Here is a 24672-nt window from a genome sequence, read left to right as displayed (position 1 = left end):
GCAGCCCAGGGTGAGGGGCAGCCCCGGGGTCAGAGGGCTGTGAGGAGAGAGGGGATGCCCTCAGGGTGGGGGCTGTGAGGAAGAAAGGGGGCTGTGAGGAAGAAAGGGGGCTGTGAGGAGAAAGGGGGGCTGTGAGGAGAGGGGCCGCCTGAGGGCTGGGGGCTGTGAGGAGAGGAGCCGCCCCGGCGTGGTGGGGCTGAGGCGAGAGGTGGCGGGTTTCTGTAGTAGAGCCGAGAGCCCCGGCGTGTGGCCCTGTGAAGGGGGGCTGCGCTGCAGGGCTGAGGGAGGCGGCGCCCGGGAGATGCGCTGAGAGTGGTGCGGGCCTGGGGGGCTCCTCGAGAAGCCCCGGCGGGAGGGTTGGGCGCTGTCGGTAGAGAGGATGAAGGAAACCTGCCGGATCTGCGCCCGCGAGCTGTGCGGCAACCAGCGGCGATGGATCTTCCACACGGCGGCCAAGCTCAACCTCCAGGTGCTGCTCTCCCACGTCCTGGGCAGGGAGCTGTGCCGCGATGGCAGAGGCGAGTTCGCGTGCAGCAAGTGTGCCTTCATGCTGGACCGCATCTACAGGTTCGACACGGTCATCGCACGTATCGAGGCCCTCTCCATCGAGCGCCTGCAGAAGTTGCTGCTGGAGAAGGACCGCCTCAAGTTCTGCATCGCAAGCATGTACCGCAGGAACAACGAAGAGCCCGGCGTGGATGAGAGAGCCGGAGATGGGACTGTGGACCTTTCTAACCTGCCTGATGCGCGGTACGCTGCCCTCCTTCAGGAGGACTTTGCTTATTCTGGGTACGAATACTGGACGGACCAAGATGAGCATGGTCTGGAGCCTCACAGCTGCCATGCTTTGGAGGGAGCCGCCAGCCGCCCGCGGCGGTGCCGGGGCTGTGCCGCGCTGCGTGTGGCCGATGCTGACTATGAAGCGATTTGCAAAGTGCCACGAAAGGTGGCCAGGAGCATCTCCTGCGGGCTGTCCAGCCGATGGTCAGTGAGCATGGGCAACGAGGAGTCATCCGTATGTGACCCGGCGGAGTCTGCTGGCGCCAGAGGGCCCGTGGATGGGGAGAGCATGGAGGAGGGCACGCCTGCGTCCTCTGTTGAGTCCCTGGACACAACAGTGGAGGCCAGCGCTCCGCAGCAGAAGGATGAAGATGTGGATAAGGGAGTGAAGGGGAACGGGAAATGTGACGATTTTGCAGAGGACCGCATGACCCCTAGCTCATCACTGAGTGGAAACAGGCTGGAGCTGGCGCTCAGCTTGATCAAGGGGTTAGACTACAAGCCCATCCAGAGCCCACGAGGCAGCAGGCTGCCTATTCCTGTGAAGTCCAGCTTGCCTCCCCCCAGGCTTAGCCGTGACTTGGCAGATGGAACTGCTTCTGCTGGCTTAGCGTATGCTGGTTCTGGTTTCCTGAATGCAGACAGAAAATCCTTTTCCAGAGCTCCCTTGGGTCTTCCCTTGGAGATTCCTGAACTACAAGAGCTGTGGGACGACCTCTGTGAAGATTATATGCCACTGCGGGTACAGGTAGAGGTCATTGTGCAGCCGTTCCATTGAGTGGCATCCTGCTGCTTGGCCCTTGGGACCATTAGGCATTCTTCTGTGTTGAGATAACACAGATAGCCACGTGTAGCTGAGCCAAGGGCTAAGAATAGGCAGCTCAGTCCTTTTTAGGTGTGCTCTCTCCCTTGTTGTTCTCTTGTCATCTATTTCCTCTTTGTGTTCTGGGAAATGAAGCTCCTCTCCCTGTGAATGCAGTGTGCTAGCAAGCTCTAAGCTCCTTGCAAGCTTTTGCATTTTCTGCTGAGAAAATGCCAGTTTCACTTTATAGCTTTCTCTTTAAGAAGCTGATTTGACTTTTACCCACAACAAAAGGGAAAGTTTTAAGCTCCTGGGCATGTGTTTTCCAGCAAACGTGTTTTCTTTGTGTGCTGGTAATGGTGGATGTCAGGAGCCTGCCTGTCACGCTGCTGCCATTGTCCTGCTGTGCAGATCAGGTCTCAGATCAGCTGAGCGTGCTGTTCTGTGCAGGGAGCTGTGGAGCGTGCCCTGAGGAAAAGGTGTTTTCCTTGCAGGTGGATTTGTGCCAGGGGATGACTTTAGGGTTGGTATTCTAGATAATTGGTTTATTTTCTGATCCTTTTGAAAAGGTTCATCCATTAATGGCAGGTGTTGCGAAAAGGCAGCGAATGCTCCTGTTAGCTATGTAGGTGGTGGTCCTCATGCATCTCTGGATTGCTCTGTTCTGCTGGCTTTTATGAAATCGTCATTAGGGTGCAGTCAAAAAGCTGAACTTGTAACTCCTTCACCGCTTTCTGTAATGAATAGAAGGCCCCACTCAGCTTCAATTCAGGAATATCCATGTCAGGCTAATTGCATTCGCATTAGCAGCCTTAGTGCTGCCTAATTCTCTAGATAGCCTCAGGGATTAGGAAAAAGCTTGTTTATTACTATGGCAACTGATGCTGTGCTCAATTATGCTTCCTATTCTGTGGGTGCTGCTTACTGCCCCATCTGCTCAGGCGTTTTCCTGAGCTTTGTGCTTTTCCCATAAAGCTGGGCTCAAGAAATTGCTAGGGCGGGATGTAGGACACTAAAAACTAATCTGCCTCACAAAAGCGTTGCCCTTGCAGCCAGTGAATGAAGATGTGAAGCAGGGTGTAGGCGCTGCCGCTGTATGCTGTGTTGCTGGCTGCTCATTTTCATAGCTAAGGGTATATTTACAGCATAAAAACAGGCTCTGTGTGAACAGAAGGTGGCGCAGTCAGTGTGACGTGCTTATGGCTTACGTGTGTGGGGTTTTTCACCCACCTCTTGGAAAGGGTTTGGGGAGTTTCAGCCTCTGCCCTCTGATGTCCCTGCCAAAAATCCCCCTGCTAGGTGTTGTCCTAACCATTTTATGTTGTGACCTCACTCAAGCTGTAACTGGCTTGAGTACAGGGTGTGGCATAAGGGAACAGTGCTTCTATATTTTATTTTTGTTTTTTTATAGGATCACACTTCCCTTATTGCTTTGTGAAACTGCAGTTCTACTTTACATTTATTGCTGCAATCTAGTATCTGGGGCACGTAATCCCTTAGATAACCATTCTCTTGGGCATTTTTCTTTAGATCAACAATGCTCCTCCTTCAGCACTGCAGCTCCAAGGAGATGCCATTGAGCCAAACCTTCATCAGGCATGCTCTTACACTTCCCGTGATGCTGGCAGCAGGGAAGTGTTGTGCTCTCACAGCCACTCTTTACCCGCTGTTTGGTGCAGATGTGAGGCTTAGACAGTACAGGGATTATTGCTCTTGTTTTTTTAAAGAAGTGTTTTGTTTCAGTTAGTGGGTGCTGACATTGCTGGAGCTGTGCTGAAGAGAGGGCATTGAGGAGAAGTTTACAATTTAAAATACTGATTTAGGGGGGGAAAAAAAGCAAGTATGCTGCTTCTGACAAGAGGTGGCTGTGGTAAAGGAGGAGGAAAACGTGGGGAAGGAGAAGTAGAGGAGAAAGTGTACTGTTCCCATTCCCAGTGTGTGGGTTTGTCTCATGAGTGAAATCTCAGCTGGGGCACTGAATTTGCTATGGGTTGTTGGGCTGAAGGGAATTGGAGCACTGGAGCATGGGGAGGTGTGAGGAGGGGCCCCACGAAGCACGAACAGAGGGGTTCAGAGCAAGGGGTGGCTGCCTGCTCCTGGCAGGAGAGTAATTGGGAGGAAGGATGGAAGGTTGCGGGTGAAGTCTGGCAGAACATAGGAAAGAGTTCAGCTCAGTGCTGGCTTTGTTCATCTGAAGCTGCTAGCAGGGCAAACAGGAAGGAGGGAGGTTTCAGGGTTGTCTCTTGGGTGTGGAGAGCAGATCTGTCATCAGCCTGCAGACAGCAGTTAGAGACGGGGCACGCTGCTGGGTTCACAGTAAGAGAGTGAGGAGTGACAGGCAGCCTCAGCAGAGCCTTGGGCTGCAGGGAACCTCTGCCAAGTCAGGCAGAGGGCAACTAGGTGCTAACCACCACCCAAGGGGAGGCAGACATGGCCATTGTGGTTTTTTGGAGAGACAAAAGCCCTGTTTGAGCCCACACTGCAAGGTCTGCAAGGGCTGCCAAATGGAATAGAAGCCAGTGCAAGATTTGAACCATTTCTCTCTTTTTTCTTTTTCTTTTTCCCCCCAGAATCTGCAAGATGAACATCAAAAGCCAGCTCCAGGTGATTCTGCATCAAGGGAGTGCACAGCCAATCTGTGTGCTACAGAACCGCAGAGCAAAGTCCAGCAATTTGAAGCTACCAACCAGGTATTAATTTGTAAACAGCAAATTCAGTGCCTAACTAATGAGTCTGTTGTAGTTAGTATTGAAGGCTGCCCCTAGGCCTCTCCAGAGGCAGACACCTGCAACTCCTCTCCAGCCAAGGGTGTGTGAGCTGGCTGGGGATCTTAGTGCTGCTGTCTGTACCTAGAGTTAAAAGCATTTGCTTTTTTTTCCCTCCTGCTCTGCTGTGTAAATTTTTCATATTTTATTTTTGCAAACCGTGATTTTGAAGGAACTTTCCACTTGCCTGGTGAGCCTTGCAAGAGCTGGTGAAGCAGAGGTACAACAGGGCTATTTCCCTCGCTCTTGGATTTGCACAAGTTGAGCCTGGTGCAGGAGAGAAGGACACCTGCCTTTTTAAACAGCTGCTGCCTTTTTTTTCCTTTTTTTTTTGCAAGCTTTAAGGGAGATCAATGCAGAGGAGGATCCCATCTTCACTTAGCTTTTAAGGCTGTAAGGTTATTTACTAGGAAAGCTGAGCTGTCTTGAAGCAGATCAAATTTAACATGTGTTGCAAGGAGTAGATGTTCTTGGCTATGCTCTTGAACTCTAAGGTAAATTATATCCACTGAGAAAACAGAGAGATTAAATGGGAGGAAACAAACAAAAACAACAACAAAACCATTGGAACACAATATCTGTAATCTGAGGTAAGCTGTAAGCTGTTGGATCTGCTCAGTCCACAGAGGTTGACAGAGAAATAGAACAGGCCCAAGGCTCTGTAAATGCAGGTGAAGTGTTTAAACAGTTTAGGGGGAGTGTCTCATGGAGAAAAGATAACGTGACAGGTGTGTAAACTGATGAATAACAAGAAGAGATCATGTGGCTGCACCAGCTTCTGATGAAACTGAGGCTTGATTCAGTTCCAAAGCAGATGCATACCGACTAAGGACGGCAACAAGCAACATGTTTAGAAATGCTAATAAGCAGTTGCTTAACAGTTTGCACTGCTCATATACAACTTGGTGAAAGCAGAGAACTGTCCTAAAACTATTTGAGATGATGTTACTCTCTTTAGGTTAAAAAAAATTCTAAGGCAGAAGTGTCTCAGGTTGTAAATCAAAGACTGGAGCTAGTGAGACGTTCCCCTCTGTAGCCATGCTGTTGGCATGCTGGCACTCCTTAGATTCCTTTGTTCTGAAGCCAGAACTTGAGGCTAGATAATCCAGTAGTCGGCTCAAATGTGCAATTACCTCAGCCAGCAGACCAGCAGCTGCTGCAACAGTACCTGGGTGATGGAATGAGGCAGCAAGAGGAGGGGCTGGAGAATGGTAAAGGTGCAGCTGCAGTATTTTGGGCAACATCAGAAGCAGCATAAACAGTTTTTAGAATGTGTAGCTTCTCCAAATGAGGTGGTTTGTTGTTGTTGTTGTTGTTTTTTTTTCCCCCCTCTATTTTTCTTTTCTGTTGTTGTTCAGATCTACTGGGGAGTGTTTGAGCTGAAGTAGCTTTTCCCTCATAAGGGAGCATGCCTGCTAGGAATTGGGAAGGGTCCTGGGCAATCTGAGCAAGCCTGTCCCACAGTATGTGGGAGGCAGCTGATGTGTGAACCCAAGCACGGAACCTCCACCCTGCACGTGATGGTTGCATTGGAGGGACTAAAAGCGCTGGAAAAGTCATGTTGAGGAAAGAAGGATTAGTTTATTCACTGCTCTCCACCCAGCACAAACAGTGCTTATGGGTTTTGGAAGGTGGCTTGTTTGTCTTGACCTGGTGAATACCTGGGCTGTGTGGACTTGAATTACTGGTGTTTTATATATAGCATTAGACCAACATCTTTTTGCATTCAGTTATTACAGGAAAAGCTGAATGAATTGAATTATGAATTAAAATCTGCACGAGAAACATCGCAGAGACAAGATCATACAATTCAGAGTCTGAATGAGGCCCTGAAGAGCAAGGAGAGTGAGGTAATAGTATAGAATGGGCAGGGCAGGGCGGGTGGGTTGGTGCTCACTGGAAGCTAGTTGTGTAGGCAGTGATTGAAAATAAATGCTTAAGCCATTTCTGTACATCTCAAATCTCATTAAATTAGTTCCTGCAAGCTTTTAGTGTTGTGTGGCACTGATGTATCATCGTCCATGCTGGAGGCTTGGAATGGAAGAGTTTATGCTTGGCTTGCCAATGACTGCTTTCCATCCTTTGATTCACAGACAGAAGAGCTGTATCATGTCATTGAAGGGCAAAATGAGACTATGGCCAAGCTGCAGGACATGTTACACAGAAGCCAGCTGGGGCAGTTGCAGGTACGTCCTGGCAAAGCCTGAAATACATCTAGTTTGGTGCTGCAGGGATTTGGGTTTTTAAATCCCTCTTGTGAAGTGAATCTTCAGTTTCTCAGTTTCTCTCTCTTGTCAGATGTCAGAGAGCACACCTTCATCTCAGGAGCAGCAAGTGGCACTGCTTGATCTTCAGAACACACTTTTCTGCACACAGCTGGAGGTGCAGAAACTGAAAAGAGCTCAGCGCCAGAAAGAGCATCAGCTGGTTGAAGCCAAGAGGGCTGCTCAGCTCCTAGAGACCACGGTACATGAGGAAGAGCAGCAGAAAGAGGCAACCTGGAAACACAACCAGGTATGGCGCACACTTAGCCTGGAAGTCTCCTCAGTTGTAAGAGTTAAGAAGCATTAGTGTAGTGAACACTCTGCTCTCATTCATCGCTTCTGCCTACACCAGTGTGGACACACTTGACTAACCCTGTCTTGAATATGGAGAATTTTTAGTCTTCTTGGCTTCCTCTCTGGGGATTTACGATCCACAGAGACATGTGATAGAGGGTGTTTTGTGGCATGTACACTTCTAGCTGTTACAAATGTCCTGTTTCTTTTTGCAGTGTTACAAAGTTAACATCTGCTGCTGCAGTGGGTTAGCTGTTACTGATTGTAAAGCTCTGCCTGTGGTTAGAGTAAAGCATTTAGATAGATGGATTTCCTGGGAAGGAAAATAAATTCCACTATGAAATTGTATTTTGAGATGTGAAAGCTGCAGTGTTGCAGAGCATTTTTGGCTGCTCTGATGGCAGTCCTTGTTGTTCTTGGTTCCTTCAGATTCAGTTACTCTTCACGGGTCTGTTGGGGACTGAATGCCAAGGTGTGTGCTTTTCCTTCACAGGAGCTGCGTGCTGTGGTACAGCAGCTGCAAGCAGAGCTGCAGGAAAAGGCTCAGCAGATCCAGGCTGTGGAGTGGGAAAAGTGCCGTGAGCTGCAGGCCCAAGAACAGAGAGTTCAGTGTTTGAGTCAGCACCTGGCTCGCAAAGAACAGCTTCTGCAGGTGAGATTCAGAAAGACTCAAACTGAGCATAACTAGCCAGTTATGCTCCTGCATCTCCAAATACCAAAGAAGGAGAAGTTGATCTGTAGCTTTCATACATACCCATCAAAGAAGAGAAGGAAAAAGATGCTTCTATGTTTCCTAGATGAGGAAGTTGGTACAGATGTCCAAATACCTCAGCTCACAGCATGGTGAGCTCTGACAGGCCCTAGTCAACCAGGTGCAGGTGTTCTAATTCCTATTAATGTAGGGAGTGGGTCAGACACACAATCTCCTGTCCAGGGGTTTTCTGGACTAACAGCTGTACTGGGCTGCATGCTTCTTCTTTAGGAATCGAGGGAACTTCTACAGTGCCAGCAAAGCTTGGGCAGGAGCTCTGCAGCCATGGATGCTATGCTGGAGAAACTGCAGCAGAGAGTCAGCGACAGGGATGCTGCGCTGGAGGTGAGCACAAGGGAGGAAACATCCCTGTTTTTCACGTGGCTTAATCTTTGGGTTACCATCAACAGTACGGCCCCATGCTGACCTCCATGTTCCTCATAAGCCATTCTTCCAGAGAAGCCTTCTGGAAGGGAGAGTTGAGGTGTTGCATGCAGAACAGTAAGCTGCAGAGCTTTCTTTCCCACTCTGAGTATTTCACACTTCTCATTTTAGAGAGCAGTAGATGAGAAGTTCTGTGCCCTAGAGGAGAAAGAACAAGAGCTTCAACAGCTCCGTCTTTCAATAAAAGAGCGTGGAGGTGACCTGGAGAGGCTGCGCAATGTCCTGTCCAGCAATGAGGCCACCATTCATGTGAGTCCCTGTACTTGGGTGTGTCAAATCCAGCCTGGCTGCGATGTGGAGCAAGGCAAAGCTTCATGTGAATGCTCAGTCTTTTGTCAGGGAGAGCAGTTGTGGGGTGCTGGCTTCCTCTGTCCCTGTGTGCTGGGCAGGTTCCTGGGGCTCTCGTGTTTCTGGTCTGGATGTAGAGGTGAAAGTGATGCCTGGAAAGGATGGAGATGTGTGTGTCTTTGTTCAGGGTAAAGTCTCTGCCCCTGATTGAGCTCCTTCTATTTGTCCTTAGAGCCTGGAGAGCCTCTTGAAAGCTAAAACACTGGAACTAGAGCAGATGTCAGCAACTTGTGAAAATCTTCGCTGGCTCAAGGAGGAGATTGAGGCCAAATCCTGCAGCAGGCAGAAGGAGCAGGAGGGGATCATCCAGCAGCTGCAGACTTGCCTGCATGACAGAAACAAGGAAGTGGAGGTAAGGCCTTAGACTCTCAAGCATTTAGCCAGGTTGTCTGCAGAGAGAGTGGTCCAAGGCCAGAGCTTCTTGGCTGCCTGTTGCTAAGTGGTTTCTAGTGCCTTGGAAACTGGCTGCTTTCAGCACATGTGAATACCTGTGCTTTCTTAAACATTGTCGTCTTAGCTCCATCTGGACTGAAAAGCTGTTTCTTCCTGAACAGATTGCAGTTTGTTCATAGCAATGTCCCTCCATCTCTCCCTTCCTCTCCTTTTGTTTAGGAGCTCACGGCAACTCTGCTGTGCAAGCTGGGCCCAGCACAGAGTGAGGTAGCGGAGGAGCTGTGCTTACGTCTTCAGCGTAAGGAAAAAATGCTGCAGGAGCTTCTCAGTGACAGGAACCGTCAAACTATGGAGCATGATGCTGAAATCCGGGAGCTGCTGCAGGCCATGAGCACCAAGGAGCAGTGGAACAAAGTGAGTTGTGTGCAGTGCTGCAGTGGGGACATTGGGGTGGATGATTCTGCCTCATGTTACGCATATTGAAGCCGCTCTCTGGTAACTGTTTGTGTCTGTCTGGAGCTGCTGAATGCTGGAGAACCACCAAGCTGCTTTTAGGTTGGTCACGTGATGATAGGAGCACTTGTAGCAGTGTTCAGCTCTCAGATCCCTGTCACTGAGTGGCTTGTCAGTGTTTATGTGTGATGGGGTAGGAGGTGGGGATCCTCCTGGGTATCCGTGTTCTCAGTCTTGAGGCAGTGGAGGGACCATGGGTGGGGTTGCTACTGGTCTGTGTTACAGACCAGAAGGAAAGACTCAGTTGTTTCTTGTGTAGATCAGAACTCTGAGAAAGCTCTGCTCATTGCATTGCAACTTACACTTCAGTCAAACTGCTGCAGGATCCTGAACGTGTAATGCCACAATTCCTGCTCTGCTTGCTCTTGCGCACTGGATACAATTCAGTGTTAATTGAGATACTTTACATCAAGTTTCCTTTCATAGAAAAGAGGAGTCTGAAAAGCCAAACTCTCGCTCGTCTCATTTCTCTCCTGCTTGATTTTTTTTTTTTCTTCTTCTGAAGGGGGTGAGGGAAACTGAGGGACTTGTTCCTCTGTAGTTAGATAGGCAGAGAGGCTGTCGCTATCTGGCAAACAGAAATGAGAGGGCTGCAGTGAAGTCACTGAGTGACCAGGAGCAGTAGCTCCCAGACTGTTTGCAGAACACTTTTATTATCAAGTGACAGAAGAATATCAAGATGTTTTCCTGTAGTCTCTAAGAAAGCTGAGGTCACAGCCCTATTTATTTATTTATTTTTCTTGCTCAACCAGGCCACTACTGAGAAGATGGTGCATGCTTTGGCTGAAAGAAACTGCGAGTTACAACTCTTGCGTCAGCATGTTTTGAGGAAGGAGCCTGTTGGGATCCAGGCACCTGGTACCGGTCTGCTGAAGCAGGACAAACAACAGCCTGTGCAAGTAAGAGTCATGTACTCTGTTTTGCCTGTGGTCTTGGGGCTCCAGAGAGAGCGCATTGCCGCAGGAGGAACTGAGAGAAGGGAGTGCCACAGAGAATGGTAGTACTGAAAGTGGGTTTAGGAAAGAGGCTTAGGAGTGACAGAGCAAACTGAGGAGCAGAAATGTTGCTTGGATGCTCTGACCTTGATTCCGCAAGCCTTTGTCACTCACTGTCACTCTTGTTTTGATCAGGCAATAAGCACAAGTGAGTATGAAAAAAATCCGCCTTCTGACCTTCCAGCTCTGACCCAGTCCTTCCTTGGGCTGGGCTGTGCCGCTGTATTGTAATCCCCTCCTGACATTGTCAAATACTGGAGGGGACAAGAGAGCTAATTTTAGGTCTCGCTAATTCTTGGCAGAGCCTGCTGGGTGTTTACTGTCTCTTCCACAGTTGGGGTTGGTATTTTTAAAGCAGCTTTGCTAAAAAACCCTTTGAGGCTGAGCACAACTGTAAGGCTACATAAGCCATGTCCCTGCTTCAGCAGCTGTTAATGGTTTATTGGTGAGATGACATGTTGAAAGTTTTTAAGCAGCTGCAAGCAGGTGGCTCACTTCTATTCCCAGGATGAAAATGAGCTCTGGAGACTTCCCAATATGAGTATTTGGGCCAAGCTTTGTGTTTTCCCACCTGCATAGTTCCTCTGGGCCATGTCTTTGGATGAAGATATAGATCTGTGCAGAATCTCAGTTGAAAGATGTGGTTGCTGCAATTGAGTGAAACTTGCTTAATCCTGAGTATAAAGAAGCTTGTTGCCAGCAGCCTCTTAGTGCCAAATAAAAAAAGGCTAGAGCCCTGTTGCCCAAACATACAGCTTCCATCTTGTGTGCAACTCTCTTGTCCCCCCTGTCTGACTAGTTCCTGTCATTGCTTTGTCGTGTTTCAGAGACATCGACAAAGTAGCCAGCAGGTTTGCTGCAGTCTTAAGGGCCCTGGGGAAGCTGTGAGATTCTCTGTAAAAGTGCAAACCTGGAGGCTTTTGTGTTTTCAGGAAATACTGCAAAGAGCTTGTGGATCTGCAGCCCTTGCTGGACCCCCACAGGAGGACAACGCCTGCCTGACAGAAGGAGGTGAGTGACAGCTTCTCTCAAGGTCCTCAAACAAGACCAGGACTTTTTTTGCTGTGGGGCAAGCATACTTACATGAAACCATTAGAAAGCGAAGAGCTTGGAGCAAGAGCAAGTGTTTTGAAATAAAGCTGTGCCTCTCCTTTGGGTGATGATTCATGGATGTCTTGGGAGTGAGTGTGTGGAAAAGAGAGAGGTTGATTTAAAGTGAGATACTTCAGTGCAAACAGTTGTGTAGCGTTCAGTGAAAGGATTGACTTAGAGGTTCAGATAGGGATGAGAATAATGCAGCTGGTTTGGGTTGTGCCCTAAGGCCAGGACATGTCATTTTTGCCAGGGTGAAGACAGGAGGCCTGGGATGTTTCTGTTATCTTGGGCTGCTGTTTAAGAATTAAGAAGGGAAGAAGAGTATTTAGTAGGAGGCGGTGTGGTGGGGAGTGTAGTCACTGTGGACTGGTCTTTTCAAAGAGGGGTTCTGTCTAGCAGTCAGAGGGAGCAGCTGACACATGGTAACATTGCAGTAATCAAACTGTCCTTGCAATTGCAGCATCAGCAGCAGAACTGGAGAAGGATCTTGCTAATGCCAAAGAGGAGCTGGAGCTAATGGCAAAGAAGGAAAGGGAAAGCAGAGTGAGTTTGTGCTGAAGCCTGTGGCAGTATTCCTGCCTACAGGAGACCCTTGGGCTGCCCCTCATGGAGGTTTTGGACCCCCCATCATGAGTGTGCATCAGTGAGAGATGGAACAGCAGCTTGCAGTGCAGTTCTACCTTTCTGAAGTTTTTCACACACTTCTCTTTTGTACCTAGCGGGAACTTGCTGCTCTCCAGTCCGTTGTGACCACGCAGGAGGAAGAGCTGCAGGTTCAGGCTTCTGATATAGAGTCTCTGACCAGAACCATCCAGATCAAAGAGGACCTCATCAAGGTGAGATAACGTGCTGTGCTGGGTCAGCTTCTTCTGAGATGGCTGCAGAGGAGTCTCTTCTTTCCCCGCATCCTGTCTTTTGTGGTCATTTCCAATGAATGGTAAGACATCAGAAACCGAGCTGCAGGCTGCTTGTGATAGCCATGACCAAGTACCTCTACTACTGCAAGGAACCTCTTCAGAGTAACATGGCTGTTTGTGGATCATTTTGCTTTTGGTTTGCCAACAGCCTTCTGTCTTTGGCTGGAAGTTATGGGCCCCAAATCCTGAGAGTGTCATTATTAGACTTTTTGTTCCTTGCTTGCAACTTTCTTGAGCACTTTAAGCAGATGTTGTGTTCCTTCTTAATTCTTGCTCCAAGCAGTCGTTTATGGTTAATACATGCTGGATGCATTGGCATTTCTTTCTTAGGAGACCCAGGTCTTCTCTAACACTGGAATAAGTTGGTAACTGCATTCCAGGGAGGGTCACAAGTTTCCAGCTGTCCTTGTTATTGATCCCTTCTCCACAGATCCCTCCTGCCTCTTGCTTTTCAGGATCTGCAGATGCAGCTGGTAGATCCTGAAGAAATTCCGGCAGTGGAAAGGCTGACACAAGAAGTGCTGGTACTTCGCGAGAAAGTGGCCATAGCAGAGTCGAGAGGACAAGAGGCTACTGGAAACAGAAGGCAGCAGGTAGTGTGTCCTGCAGGGCAAGTTTGAATGTATTTGTGTTTTATCTGGTGCTCAGCTTTATTCTCAGCTGTTGGATATGCTGAGGTGTGCATGTTCTTCAGAGCTGGCTGCATATAATAGACAGAATAGAAAGCATTGGTTCCCTTTGGTGTTTGTCTCAAGGGCATAGACTTTTGGGGAATGGTGTCAAGGGTTGGCAATACTCAATTGCTTCAGTACAAGCAAGAGAGGTGTTGGTGCATCTGGAAGGGGAAACCACCGGATCCCTGAGCAGCCAGATGCCTACTTTCATTTATCTGAGTGTTAATCTTGTCTGTTCCCTTTGACCAGTTGTTACTGATGCTGGAAGGGCTGGTGGCTGAGAGGAATCGGCTAAATGAGGCTCTCCAAGCAGAGAGGCAGCTCTACAGCAGCCTGGTAAAGTTTCATACACACCCAGACAGGTAAGTAAAGCTGCCTCGGTTCCATGCTGCCCTGCTTGTTGCCAGGAGTTGTGTGTGAGGGCCAGTGGGGCAAACCCTGAAGCAATGATTGTTTTAGGAGTCCAGATCTTAGGCTGCCTTTTTCCCTTAAAGAGACTGCAGTGGCCAGCTTTAAATGATATATAACCTCCTGTTGCTGTTTCTTGTTCAAGCCCTGGGATTTCCATCCCTGTTCCTTGGCTTACTCACTCCCTACTCAGTTTCCCACCCGCATATGGCTATGTTTCAGAGGCTGCTGTTTTCACCCTGCCAAATTCCTCACCAACTGCTGCATTGATAAAGATCTCTCTAGGCTCTTATCTAGGAGGCTGTCCCACAGTGGCATACCACTGCTTTCTTTGTCCTCCATGCTAATCCCCTGCCCTTCATGGGGCTGCAGCCTCTGGGATATTTGAGCTACCTGACAGCAAGAGAGCACGTACATGAAGTACTTCGGTAAGTATTGAAGAACAGCTGTGAATAGGGGTCCCCTGCCATGGGCTGGAGCCTTTTTTGGGGATGGTTGTGCTCTGGGGAGGCAAGAGGTGTCTGAGCCACCTATGGGAATGTGCATAGCCTGTGTCTGGGCAGTGGAAGTCCTGGATGGAGGAGCCAATTTGGTGTGCACTTACTGCACCTGTCTAACCCTGTTCCTTTTTGTGTGGTGTGTCTGCTTAGCGCTGCAAGAGACTGCACTCTGCAGGTGGAGCTGGAAGGGGTCCAAGAGCTCCGGGGACAGCTGGAAGAAGCTCTTGGAAGAAGCTTGGAGTGTTTGAGCAGGCTGGAGACACAGGGCCCCATAGGAGGTGGGGAACAGGAGCGTGTGAGAGTCCTACCCCAGCATGCCTTCTGAGCACTAGCGCTCGCCCGCCTGCCACGGAAATGGTTCACTAACTGAGCGAGCCTGTCTCACTGACTCTGGGAGGGTTGCTTTGGTACTTAGTAACGGTACGATAGAACCGGTGCAGGGTTTTTTGTTTTGTTTTTGAGCTGCTTTGGAAATGGCGATCAGTGCAATTCACCTGTGTCTCATGTATGTTCCTGTCTGACTCACCCTGGTGCCCACTGATGTATTTGCACATTCAGATCATTCCATTTTAGTTGATTTCCTTCCATTTCCCTTTTCCCTACCCCATGGGCCAAATAAAGATTCCCTTTCTCTGAAGGAAACACCAAATGTTCTCTCTCATCTCCCAAGTGCATGAGTGTGAATTTTTGTATTCCCTCCCTGCTTTTCTACCCAGTGACATCACCCTCTTGGGTTGATGGCTACTGGCACAAAAGGAGTGTTTGGAGATACGGGTTCCAGAGAGATTTTGAGAAGGGCAGCAAGACCCGGTGGCACTTGCATAGGGTTTCTTCCACAATTCTCTTTGACTGTAGAATCAACAATTAGTTATGTTCAAACCAAATCCTACTCCAGCATTGATTTCACTGATTTTTATTATTTTTTATTTTCATTTGTTTTTCCCCTTGATTGTAAGTTGCCACAGTCTGGCTTGTAAGTGCCTTTGCAGGAAAGCTTCCTCCCTGCTGTAAGAGCCTGGACTGGGTCTGCTTCTGTCTGTAACATGCACATCTCATGCATAGGCTCCACATGCCCGCTGGACCAGGCCTTCCTCTGCTTTGCTAGGGACCAAGTGCACTTGGCACCACTGCGTACAATTTCTAGGACATCTTTCACCTCTCCTAGGAGTATTGGGGCTGGTGTAAGAACTGAAATGTTTCCAATGTCCAGTGCTTCCCAAGTGTTTGAGTTGGCTTCCTCACACCAAATCATTTCCCAAAGTGCCAGGAGCAAAATTTGTACCTCTGGACATCTGTTTCTGTTTGCTGGGGAGGCTGAACACTGAGCAGAAGAGCTCCATCTTGCTGGGCTCTGCCTTCTGGACCTGTAACCTCTCTGCTGTACATCTCCTTGTGACTGCTTCACACATTGTACAACTCATACCTTGCACCTCTGCTGAGGTCTTCCCTGGCTCGGTCAGGGATAGGAGACAGGATGGCTCTCCCTTCACATGCAGCAGGTCAGCACCCCTCTGGGGCTACACCTAGCTGCATGGTGAGTTCATCTGTCCTCATGTGGCCTGAGGGGTCATAGCTGGTGCTGCTGGGCAGCTCTGGTACCTGGTTAGCCTTGCTTTTCTTGCTTCATCTCATTCTCTTCCTCTCAGTTCTCTCTGTAGGATCATCTCTTTCTCCTTCTGCCACTCACTTTGTAGGAGCCTTTATGTCCTTTTCCTTATCTTTTCATCTTCCCTCCTCCATCCTTGTTCTGCTGCCTGCCTCTCTCTTGGAACCCAGGGCCCAGTGCAGGCTGCTTGGCCTCAGCTGGTGCTCTGGCAGCTTCCAGCTCTTGTTATGCTTGTATTTTGTTGCAGATCTGTCCCTGCTACCGTCGTTGATGTCAAGTGATGCAGAGGGATCACTCAAGCAGAGTTGTCCCAGGTTTTCTACTGTGTTCCATGGGGCTTTGCTTTATCCTTTGTATCCTGTCTGTGCACTATTCTGCCCTGCAGAAGGACCAGCTTGAGAAACCCATGCCTAAGATCACCCTTTTGAGTTGTGCAGTGCTTTGTGCTGTGTCACAGCCTTTTGTGGAGGTCTTTCCTTTTTCAGTCTCTTTGGAGACTTGTTTCTCACTCCCTGTTCCTAAGGATGTGAAGATTTCCACTGCAGCCAATACTGTGGGCAAGTCCTGCAGCCAGTAACCTTTCCTTCAACTACAGGAGTCTGTGATGTACAAAGCTCAGGGTGCATCTCTTGTCCCCTTTACAAGTGCTACAGGGAGTGCTGGGGAGCCCTGAATTTGCACCCTGGGGTGCTCCTGGTCCTGTGGAGTGGTCAAACACTTGGTGAACGTCCCATGCACATGCTTCTCTGCTTTCATCAGCACCTGTCTCCCCTTCTTTCTTCCCTTCCCCTTCCCCCCAACTCCCCCCCTTTTTTTCACCTCATTTGAGATTTGTGCTCTCAGCTGAGAGCTGCAGGGAGGAGCAGTGTGCCAAGTGCTGGCAGAGGTGATACTCCCATGTCCCTAAGGCATCTATGCTGGCTGTGAGCCACTCTGCCTTGCTTCTCTGCCTGTAAAGCCCCGTGCTTTACAGCCGGTGCTTCTCCTGCTCCAGCACAGCCAGCAGCCCAAGGGCTGTGTCCCCATGCTGTGCACAAGTCTGCAGGCACTGGCTTGGCATCTGCTGGCTTTGTATCCCTGAGGAGTCACAGGGCTATGCTTTGGCTGTGCTGGATGCCACTTTAAGGGAGCTACTGCCTCTTCCAACTACTTCTTCCTGCCTTAAGGGAGTCTGATGGCTGTCAGTGCCTCTTCTAGTTGAATGTACTCTGCCACGTGGGGCACTATCTACCCAGACTGGGAATCGCTCCTGGTTTGTTTGTTTATTTATTTATTTATTTAGCAACCCCCTGGCAGTTGCTTTTCATGAATGGGTCTCCTGATTGTGCCACTGTTCAGGCGCTGTGCCTCCCTGCTGCAAGGTGTTTTCCTGGCTGGTCCTCAGGTCTTGTTCTAGTAACTGTATGCTTTCCTGCTGGTTTCTCCTTCGCTTGTGAGATTTTTCATCTTCTCCTCTGTGTTCCCTGTCTATGCTCAGCTTCCTCAGTGTGGGACCTCAAGCCCTGATAGCATGGGTTTGCCTGCAGGCTAAGTGGCTGTGGCTTCTGCAAGCTTGGTGGGGGCTGCAGAACCTGGCCCTGCATGGCTGTGCGAACTGTCCAGGCTCTTATCTCCCTGGGGAGGGATGTCACTGCCCTGAACCATCCCCATCCAGTAGAGCAGGCTGGGCCCTGCAACTGGGTGGGAGGACTGTGAGGAAGTGGGCTCGTGCAACAAGGCACTGGGAACAAGCAGAAAAGTGTACCCACTGCCTGAATTGGAGGGGCAGGATGGCCCCCAGCCCCCTGTACACATTTCTGTGTATTGTTGCCTCTGTGTGCTCGAGTATGGGACACAAGTGACCTTATGGCTGTGCTGTAGCTTTGTAAGGCCAGTCACACAAAGAACCCAGTGGTACGCACAGCAGTGGTGCTGAGGTGGGGAAGGCAGTGCACTCCCCTGGGTGGGCAGTTGCACAAGGTAGTTCAGGGCAGTGCTAGTGAGACTTCCTGCCCATCAGGTGCTGCCGCTTGTGGCCATAGCTGAGGATATCGTTGCAGAGTGAGTGGGACATGCACTGAGTGCTGATGCAGTGAGCTCAAGGTGCTGCAGAAGCAGTGACTGGGGGGGATGAGATGAGATGGGATGGGTGATACTGCTGGAACGGTCCGCTCCTTTGGGGCAGCACTTGGTGCTGAGTGGGAGCTCCATCATGAAGGGAGTGACAGGTCACAGGGATGGAAGGGAGACCTTCGTCCTGCTGGGGTGCCCCAGCTCCAGGCATGTGCAAGAGCAGGCACGTGCCCAAGGGCTGCCCACAGTGGCCATGGATATTGCTGGGGATGTGTGGACAGTGGCAGTACTGCTGTTGCCGCTGGTCTGAGCACCTTGCTGTTTCTTAGGTCAGGCTGCAGGGACAGAGGTTGATGATGCTGACTTTACCAGCACTAAGGAAGAGGTGGCTCACAGCACTGTGACCCAGCAGGTAAGCATGGGCAGCATGGCATGGGGAACAGAGGTTGTAGAGCAAGGTATCGTGCTGCTGTCTGGACCCCTTGAAAATGTCTCCGTCTGCCCTTTGTTCCTTCAGACTGGCTCCCGGGCTCCCAAGGAAAGCAGAGGCACTGAGAAGAAGAGCGCAGCCCCTGCCCCGGCAGAGCAGGAGCTGCGGGCAGAAGAGGAGCTGCGGGAGCTGAAGGCACAGCTGGAGGAAGCAGGCTTCTCCTCCGTGTCTCACATCAGGCAAGAGCCTGGGATGTGGGAACTGGTGGGTGGGCGAGGGGCACCCCATGTCCTGGCTGCTGCCTGCCCTTCACAGCACCACATGCCCCCCAGGAAGGCGATGCTGAGCCTGTGCCTGGAGAACGCGGAGCTGAAGGAGCGGATGGGCGAAGCCACATCGCTGCTGGAGAGTGGGGAACAGGAGGAGGCTGGGCTGGGCAACCCTCCATCACCAGAGCCCTGCAGGATGCAGCGGAAGGGCCGCAGTGTCCTTGGGGATGGCCAGGGGCTGTTGCAGAGAGGGGAGCTGTACCCACCAAGCGCCCTGCGCTGGAGGCACGGTGCCAGGATGATGCGCCCAAGAGACTGTGCCCCAGCAGCCCTGGTGGAGGGAATGGGAGCCATGTGAGTGCTGCAGCCATGGGACTGGGAAGGGGACAGGAATGGAGCAGTGCTGGAGGGCTCACGGTCCCATCTCCCCTCTGGCAGGTGGAGGGCATGGTGCCCTGTGGAAGCTGGCCAGGGCTGGGTGTGGAGCTGTGCTCACAGGTGGCACAGAAGCAGTGCCAGGAGCTGCAGGACAAGCTGGCTGCCTCCGAGGCAATGGTCCGTGCACAGGCTGAGCAGCTGGAGAAGTACCACATCCTGCTCCGTGAGTGGAGGGCTGGGTGGAATGTATGCCTAGCTCAGCGTGCCCTGCGCATGCACCCAACCTGCAGGGGGTCCCTGAGTTGGTGGGGTGATGCCCAGCAGGTGAGCCCCATGCCCAGCAGCTCAGCAAGCATGTGCAAGTGGACTTCCAGGACTTGGGCTATGAGACGTGTGGACGGAGTGAGACTGAAGCTGACCGTGATGAGACCACCAGCCCTGGTAAGGAGAGCTAGGGGTACTTGGGGGGTCCTTGTGCCTTGCCTGCCTGGCACAGAGAAGTGATACTGTCCCTTCTGCAGAGTGTGAGGAGCCAGATGTGTTCAGCGAGCCCAGCACTGGGGAGGAGCTGGGCTCCCCACGCCGCTCGGGAGTGCCCAGGGTGGGCAAGGCTGTTCTGAAGGCTGTGGCCCAGCCAGATGTGGGAGCCCTGCGCCAGCACATCCAAGACCTTAAGGCACAGCTGCTCAATGCCAACAAGGTGATCCAGAGCCTGCAGCGCCGTACCCGCTCCATCTCTGTCACCAGTGGCTACACCTCGGGCACCGAGCGGCCCCCACTGTGCCCCACCGTGCCGGTATCGCCGCCCCACAGCCTCACTGATGAGGACGAGGGCTGGCAGTCAGACAGCCATGGCACACTGTGCCCACAGCGTGACCTGGAGCACCTGGTGCACCGTGTCGCACTCCTCGAGGCACAGCTGCCTCCTGCCAAGCCTGGGGGGGGCTTCCCTAAGGAGCTACAGTCTGCTACTTGGCCAGGGTATGGCATGGGCATGTGTATTGGGATGGATGGGGGGGCTATGGGAGGTTGCAGGGGTTGCCTGAAGTGGTGGCTTGCAGAGCCCCAGGGCTGGACAGTGTGCACACGTCCATGGCACCTGTCCATGCTGTGTAATATAGGCAGCTCTGGGGACCCCTTCCTTCCCAACCCTACAGGAAATACAACTCGCTGATCCAAGCCCAGGCCCGGGAGCTCTCCCACCTGCGGCAAACACTGCGTGAGGGCCGTGGAGTGAGCCGCAGCCTGGCCCAACACCTGCACGATGCCCTGCGCTCCTTTGAAGAGCTCCTTCGCGGCACCGACATCGACTACTACCTGGGGCCAGGGCTTCCGGGAGCAGCTGGCTCAGGGCAGGCAGCTGGCCGAGAGGCTCAGTGATAAGCTGGGCACCAGTAAGTGCCTCGGGGGGCACTGGGTGGTGTGGGGGCACGGGGAATGGGAAGGGATGATCTGATGGGTGCTGCTGTGAGCTGGAACCGTTTGGACATGGGGGCTACCTGCCCTACTGTGGGCTGTTCTGTTTGTTCTGAGAGGACACTAACCGGTTCCTCTTTGATTGTTCTTGTTTTTTTTTTTTTCAGGGGATCGACAGGATGGGGAGGATAAATCTAGCCATGAGCTCCTGGCACTGAGGTACATCCTCTCCCAGAGGGACACCCTGGGGGTCATCACTGCTTTTGGGATGAGGGTCCATAGTGCTCTGGGTGGCTGTGCTGGGGATGCCACTGCTCCCCTGGACTTGACATCCTGTGGCCCTGCACTACAGTGTGATGCTATGGTGGACATGGCTCAGCAGGGAACAACTGTGCAGGGTCACTAGCCTCGTTGATGCCCTGTCTCTGCAGGCTCAGCCGGGAGCTCCAGGAAAAGGAGAAGGTGATTGAGAGACTGGAGGCGAAGTTGCAGGAGCGATGTGAGTCCCCGGGCAGCAGTCACCCACCCTCTGAGTCGTCCCGCTCTGCTACCAGCACCTCCTTTGTGTCTGATGTTCTGGAGCCCTGCTCTGATGGGGAAGCAGCCAGTGAGTGCAGCCAGTGCCCTGAGGAGCCTGCCAGACTCTCAGGTACCAGGAGCTGGGGGCACACAGCCCCTCTGCATGGCTGCAGCACAGAGCCCAACACTAACACCTCTCTTCATCTCTCCCCTGTCTCCAGGCCTCCACTTTGACTCCTTGTCCAAACCCAACAGTGCCCCCCTGCCAGCACTGGCACCCACTCACTCCTTCCTGCCCACTGGTCTCCCTGTGCCCCTGGGCTGCTGCAGGACTCATGCTTGCTCCCTGGCCAAGGCACAACAGGAGCTGCAAGTGCTCCAGAGGCAGCTGGGAGAAAGTGAGCGAGCACCCCTGGCATGGGGCATGGGGCATGGTCCTGTCTGCCCTGCTATACCGTGCTGCGTGGTCCCTGGCCCCCAGCCTGAATGTCCTTCCCTGGCCTTTCTCCTTCTCCCCAACTCCCAGTGCTCTTACAGGAGGATGATGAGGACATGTGGATCCTCGTGTACAGAAGAAGGGGTGGGTGGGATGAACACCCCTTGGAAAAGGCTGCTTTGGGTAGCCATTGAGTAGAAGAGGGGCTGAGGCTTCCCAACTTGTGTTGTGCAGTCAGCGCACACTGGGAGAGCCTCTGTTCCTCAGGGTGAATGGGAGACAGTGGGCTGCACTGATGGGCACAGCAAGAAGCATGTGGCGAGAGGGGTTTGTCATCCCAATTCTTCCTTTCTGCCCTTTGTTCTCCTCCTCCTCACTACTTTGCCCTGTGTATGCAGATATGACGCTGCCAACAGCAAAGCCCACAGCCTCGCTGGGCCCCTTTGGAGAGGGCAACAGGCCAGCAGCATCAGTGTGCCAGCACGGGGCTCTGCAGAGCTTATCCAAGCCCCCTGCCCTCTGGGACATGCCAGCTACTGGCCAGCTTTATGGGGCACTGCCATCAGGGTGCCCAAGCAGCCAGAAGCTAACAGGTATGAGGTGTGTTGGGAGCCTAGGGGCATCACTGCTGGGGAGACTCAGCCCCAGAAGGTTCAGGGCAGGCGGGGCAGGTTGGTGGGCATGGTGTGGGGTGGGCAACGTGGCTGTCATGAAGATGTGTCCATGGGTGTGCAGGGGCAGAACTGCTGGAGGAGCACCTGGTGGAGATCCGCAGCCTGCGCCAGCGCCTGGAGGAGTCCATCTGTACCAACGACCGGCTCCGGGAGCAGCTGGAACGCCGCTTGGCCTCTACCAGCAAAGCCAGTGGTACGACACTGCATGGGGCCACTGGGGGCCATGCTCCCTGGGTGCTCACCCCCTGCATGTTGTGGTGCTGGGGAAAGGGGCTCAGCAGTTGTCTCCCTCTGCAGGTTTGCCCAGCGACATCTATGCTCAAGGGCCGGAGCTGGGGCTGCAGCTGAGCGGGGAGAACCGGGCACTGCGTGAGGACAACCGGGCACTGCGGCTGCAGTGTGACCAATTCTCTCGAGGTAGGGCTGGGCCACCTGTGTCTTAGAGAGGAATTGCTGAGCAGGGTGACACTGATGTCTCTGTGTCCCTAGAGCTGGCACGGGTGCAGGAGGCCCTCCTGGCTGCTTGCTCACGAGTACGGGAGGCAGAGGCTGAGCTGGGCCAGCGGCGTGGGGAGCATCGGAGGCTGGCAGAGGAGCTCACCAAGCACCAGGAGAGCATCCGGCAGCTGCGGGATGAGAGGCTCTCTCTGCAGGAGGACAACAACAGGTGAGGTCTGGGGATCACAGGGCTGGGCATTGTGGCTAGCTCTGGACCTACATGTCACCTCTGTGCAGGCTGCAGCACACAGTGACGCTCCTGCAGCAGCAGTGTGAGGAGCACCGCCTGCTCCTGCAGGCCCTGCGCACGGAGCTGCATGTCTACGAGAGCCATCCCAGCCCTGCCACTGAGCCCCGTGCAGGTACCAGCACTGTGCCCAGCTCGGCAGCCCTGCTCCTGGCCTTGGGATGCAGGGAGGGAGAGAAACCCCCAGCAACCACAGCCATCTGCAGGGCTCAGCTGGATCTTGTTCCAGGCTGCTTCCCATCTCCTCCTGTGCGGGATGTTGGCACCAGCTCAGCAGCTCCCTTTTCTTCACTACACTCTGACACTTTGATGTCCCAGCATACAGTTGGTGGGTACCTGAGCCCTCCTGCATAAGTGCTCCTGAGACTGAGAAACTCATGACACCCTTGCTGAGCTCAGGGCAGAGCTACAAGTCGAAGCAAGCACTGCTCCTCACCAGTCCTGCTTTCCCTACAGAGCCGTGTAGGGCCAACCCTCCAGTGAAGAAGAGCAAGGGACCGGTAGGGGCTCATGTTGTTGGGTGCCTGGACACCTACCGTTCCTTGGAGCAACGCATCCTGGAGGGGAAGGCACTGGCCCATGAGTTGACATGCCTGACCCGCCCAGCACTCGGGCTGTCCAGCGCGGGAAAGGAGGTACAGGGCGGGCAGGATGGGCTGGGGGCCTGCAGTAAGCAGGGATCTGCCATTTACTCCATCTGTTCCGTGGCTGTGGGCATGCCAGGCTGCTATCAGGTGCAGGTGCTGATTTGGGTGATTTAGGGCTGGATCCTTGCAGCACAATCCCCATAGCAGGGAAGGGAGACGGAGGTGCTTCAGCAGCACCTGCTCCCGCACCCTTTTCCCCACAGGTCCCGGGGTGTGTAGGTGCAGGGCATCTCTGGGGCAGTGCCAGCACCCTGCACCGTGTCCTGGAGGAGTGTGCCTCACTCCTCACCACCTTCTGGAGCACCGTGCTGCCCGTTGGCCCTGCTCAGCACCAGGGCAAGGTGAGAACCATTGGGAGCCAGCAGGGTGAGCAGGCTGGATGCTCACTGCTCACAGCATATGTCTCATCCCAGGAGCAGGCGTTACAGAATGAGATCACGGCACTGCGTGCCCAGCTCTCCAAGAGGGAGGATGCTCTGCAGAGCACAGCCAAGCAGCTCCACAGCATGGCCCAACTCAAGGACAGCATGGAGCAGTTCATAGTCAGCCAATGTATGTGGCACGGCCGCGCTGGCCTGGTACCTTGTACCTGAGGTCACCCTGTGGCATAGGAACCTCGCTGACTCTGTACCTCTGTCCTTCACAGTGACCAGGACTCACAATGTGCTGCACAAGGCTAGGACAAACCTGGAGGTGAGTTTGCTCTGGACAGGGCTGTATGCCCTTATCCTGGTGAAGGTTTCTGGGCCTCATCTGGGGCTGGGCTCAGATGGCAGACAACAGAGGGTGGGGTGAGCCCAGGATGCATTGATGTGAGTCCTGGGGGCTGCCCTCACTCTTTGCATTCCTGTCCCTGGAGCACAACAGTCCCAGCCAAGCCCTCACTGCTGTGCGTGCTCTCTCACCAGGTGAAGGCCCAGCAAGCCCTGCCTGTTGCGTGAGCCTCAGGCTGAACAATGGGAGCAATGTCCCTGGCCACACAATGGCCTACACTGGAAGGCTGGAGTGGACAGGGCTCAGGGGTGCCCAGCGCTGCCCCAGGCACTGCAGTTAGTGGGTTTGAGGACCTGTGGCAGTTGTGTACCCTTCACCCGCCTTTGCTTGGTACTGCAGCAGCTGGCTTGGGCTTTGCCTGCCCCATGCTTCACTGCTTGCCCCCTTCCTCCCACTGTGCTCAGAGCAGGGTGTCATGGCCCTCCAGGCCAAGCACCTCTTACCCTGGGACTCAGTCTCATGTGTAACCTTGCTGCATACCCACCCCCGCTCATGGATGTATGTATATATATAGAGAGAGAGGTATAGATATTGGAGCTGTGTTTCTGGGCCCTCCCTGGGCATGTCAAGGCCCCAGCATGGGAGGAAGATGTAAGAAATGACATGTTCTGTTCAGTGGCCTGAGAGTCCCCAATAAAGGTTTCCTTCGGGTCCTGGTGTTTGCAACACGCCTATCCCTGCAGCTCTGCCCCCTCCTGTAGCCTCCTAGGGACCTGATGGCTGTCCCAGGGAGCAGCTCTGTGCTGAACTCCCCAGGGGTGAACTATGGCACAATGGTCTCGC

General features: G+C 52.7%; 1 protein-coding gene across 1 annotated transcript; it reads left to right on the top strand.

Moving 5' to 3' along the window:
• The first annotated feature begins 151 nt into the window (after positions 1-151).
• On the top strand, positions 152-24555 carry LOC104912381 (myomegalin). Its single transcript, XM_019618562.2, is given in 40 exon segments — positions 152-1528; positions 4153-4272; positions 6078-6197; positions 6441-6533; positions 6646-6861; positions 7399-7557; positions 7888-8001; positions 8212-8349; positions 8621-8800; positions 9061-9255; positions 10107-10253; positions 11282-11360; positions 11905-11987; positions 12164-12280; positions 12817-12954; positions 13285-13397; positions 14094-14221; positions 17931-18013; positions 18119-18270; positions 18364-18539; positions 18542-18654; positions 18739-18901; positions 19003-19119; positions 19200-19659; positions 19836-19998; positions 20000-20072; positions 20262-20313; positions 20526-20743; positions 20835-21011; positions 21448-21642; positions 21785-21916; positions 22021-22140; positions 22213-22390; positions 22459-22583; positions 22698-22796; positions 22925-23103; positions 23319-23456; positions 23529-23667; positions 23762-23808; positions 24024-24555. Coding segments are annotated over 40 exon segments (6621 nt in total). The 5' UTR covers positions 152-379; the 3' UTR covers positions 24057-24555.
• Positions 24556-24672: the final 117 nt, after the last annotated feature.

This window comes from Meleagris gallopavo, chromosome 10 (assembly GCF_000146605.3).
Source record: "Meleagris gallopavo isolate NT-WF06-2002-E0010 breed Aviagen turkey brand Nicholas breeding stock chromosome 10, Turkey_5.1, whole genome shotgun sequence".
NCBI lineage: Eukaryota > Metazoa > Chordata > Aves > Galliformes > Phasianidae > Meleagris > Meleagris gallopavo.
This window is presented reverse-complemented; position numbering and strand designations above follow the sequence as displayed.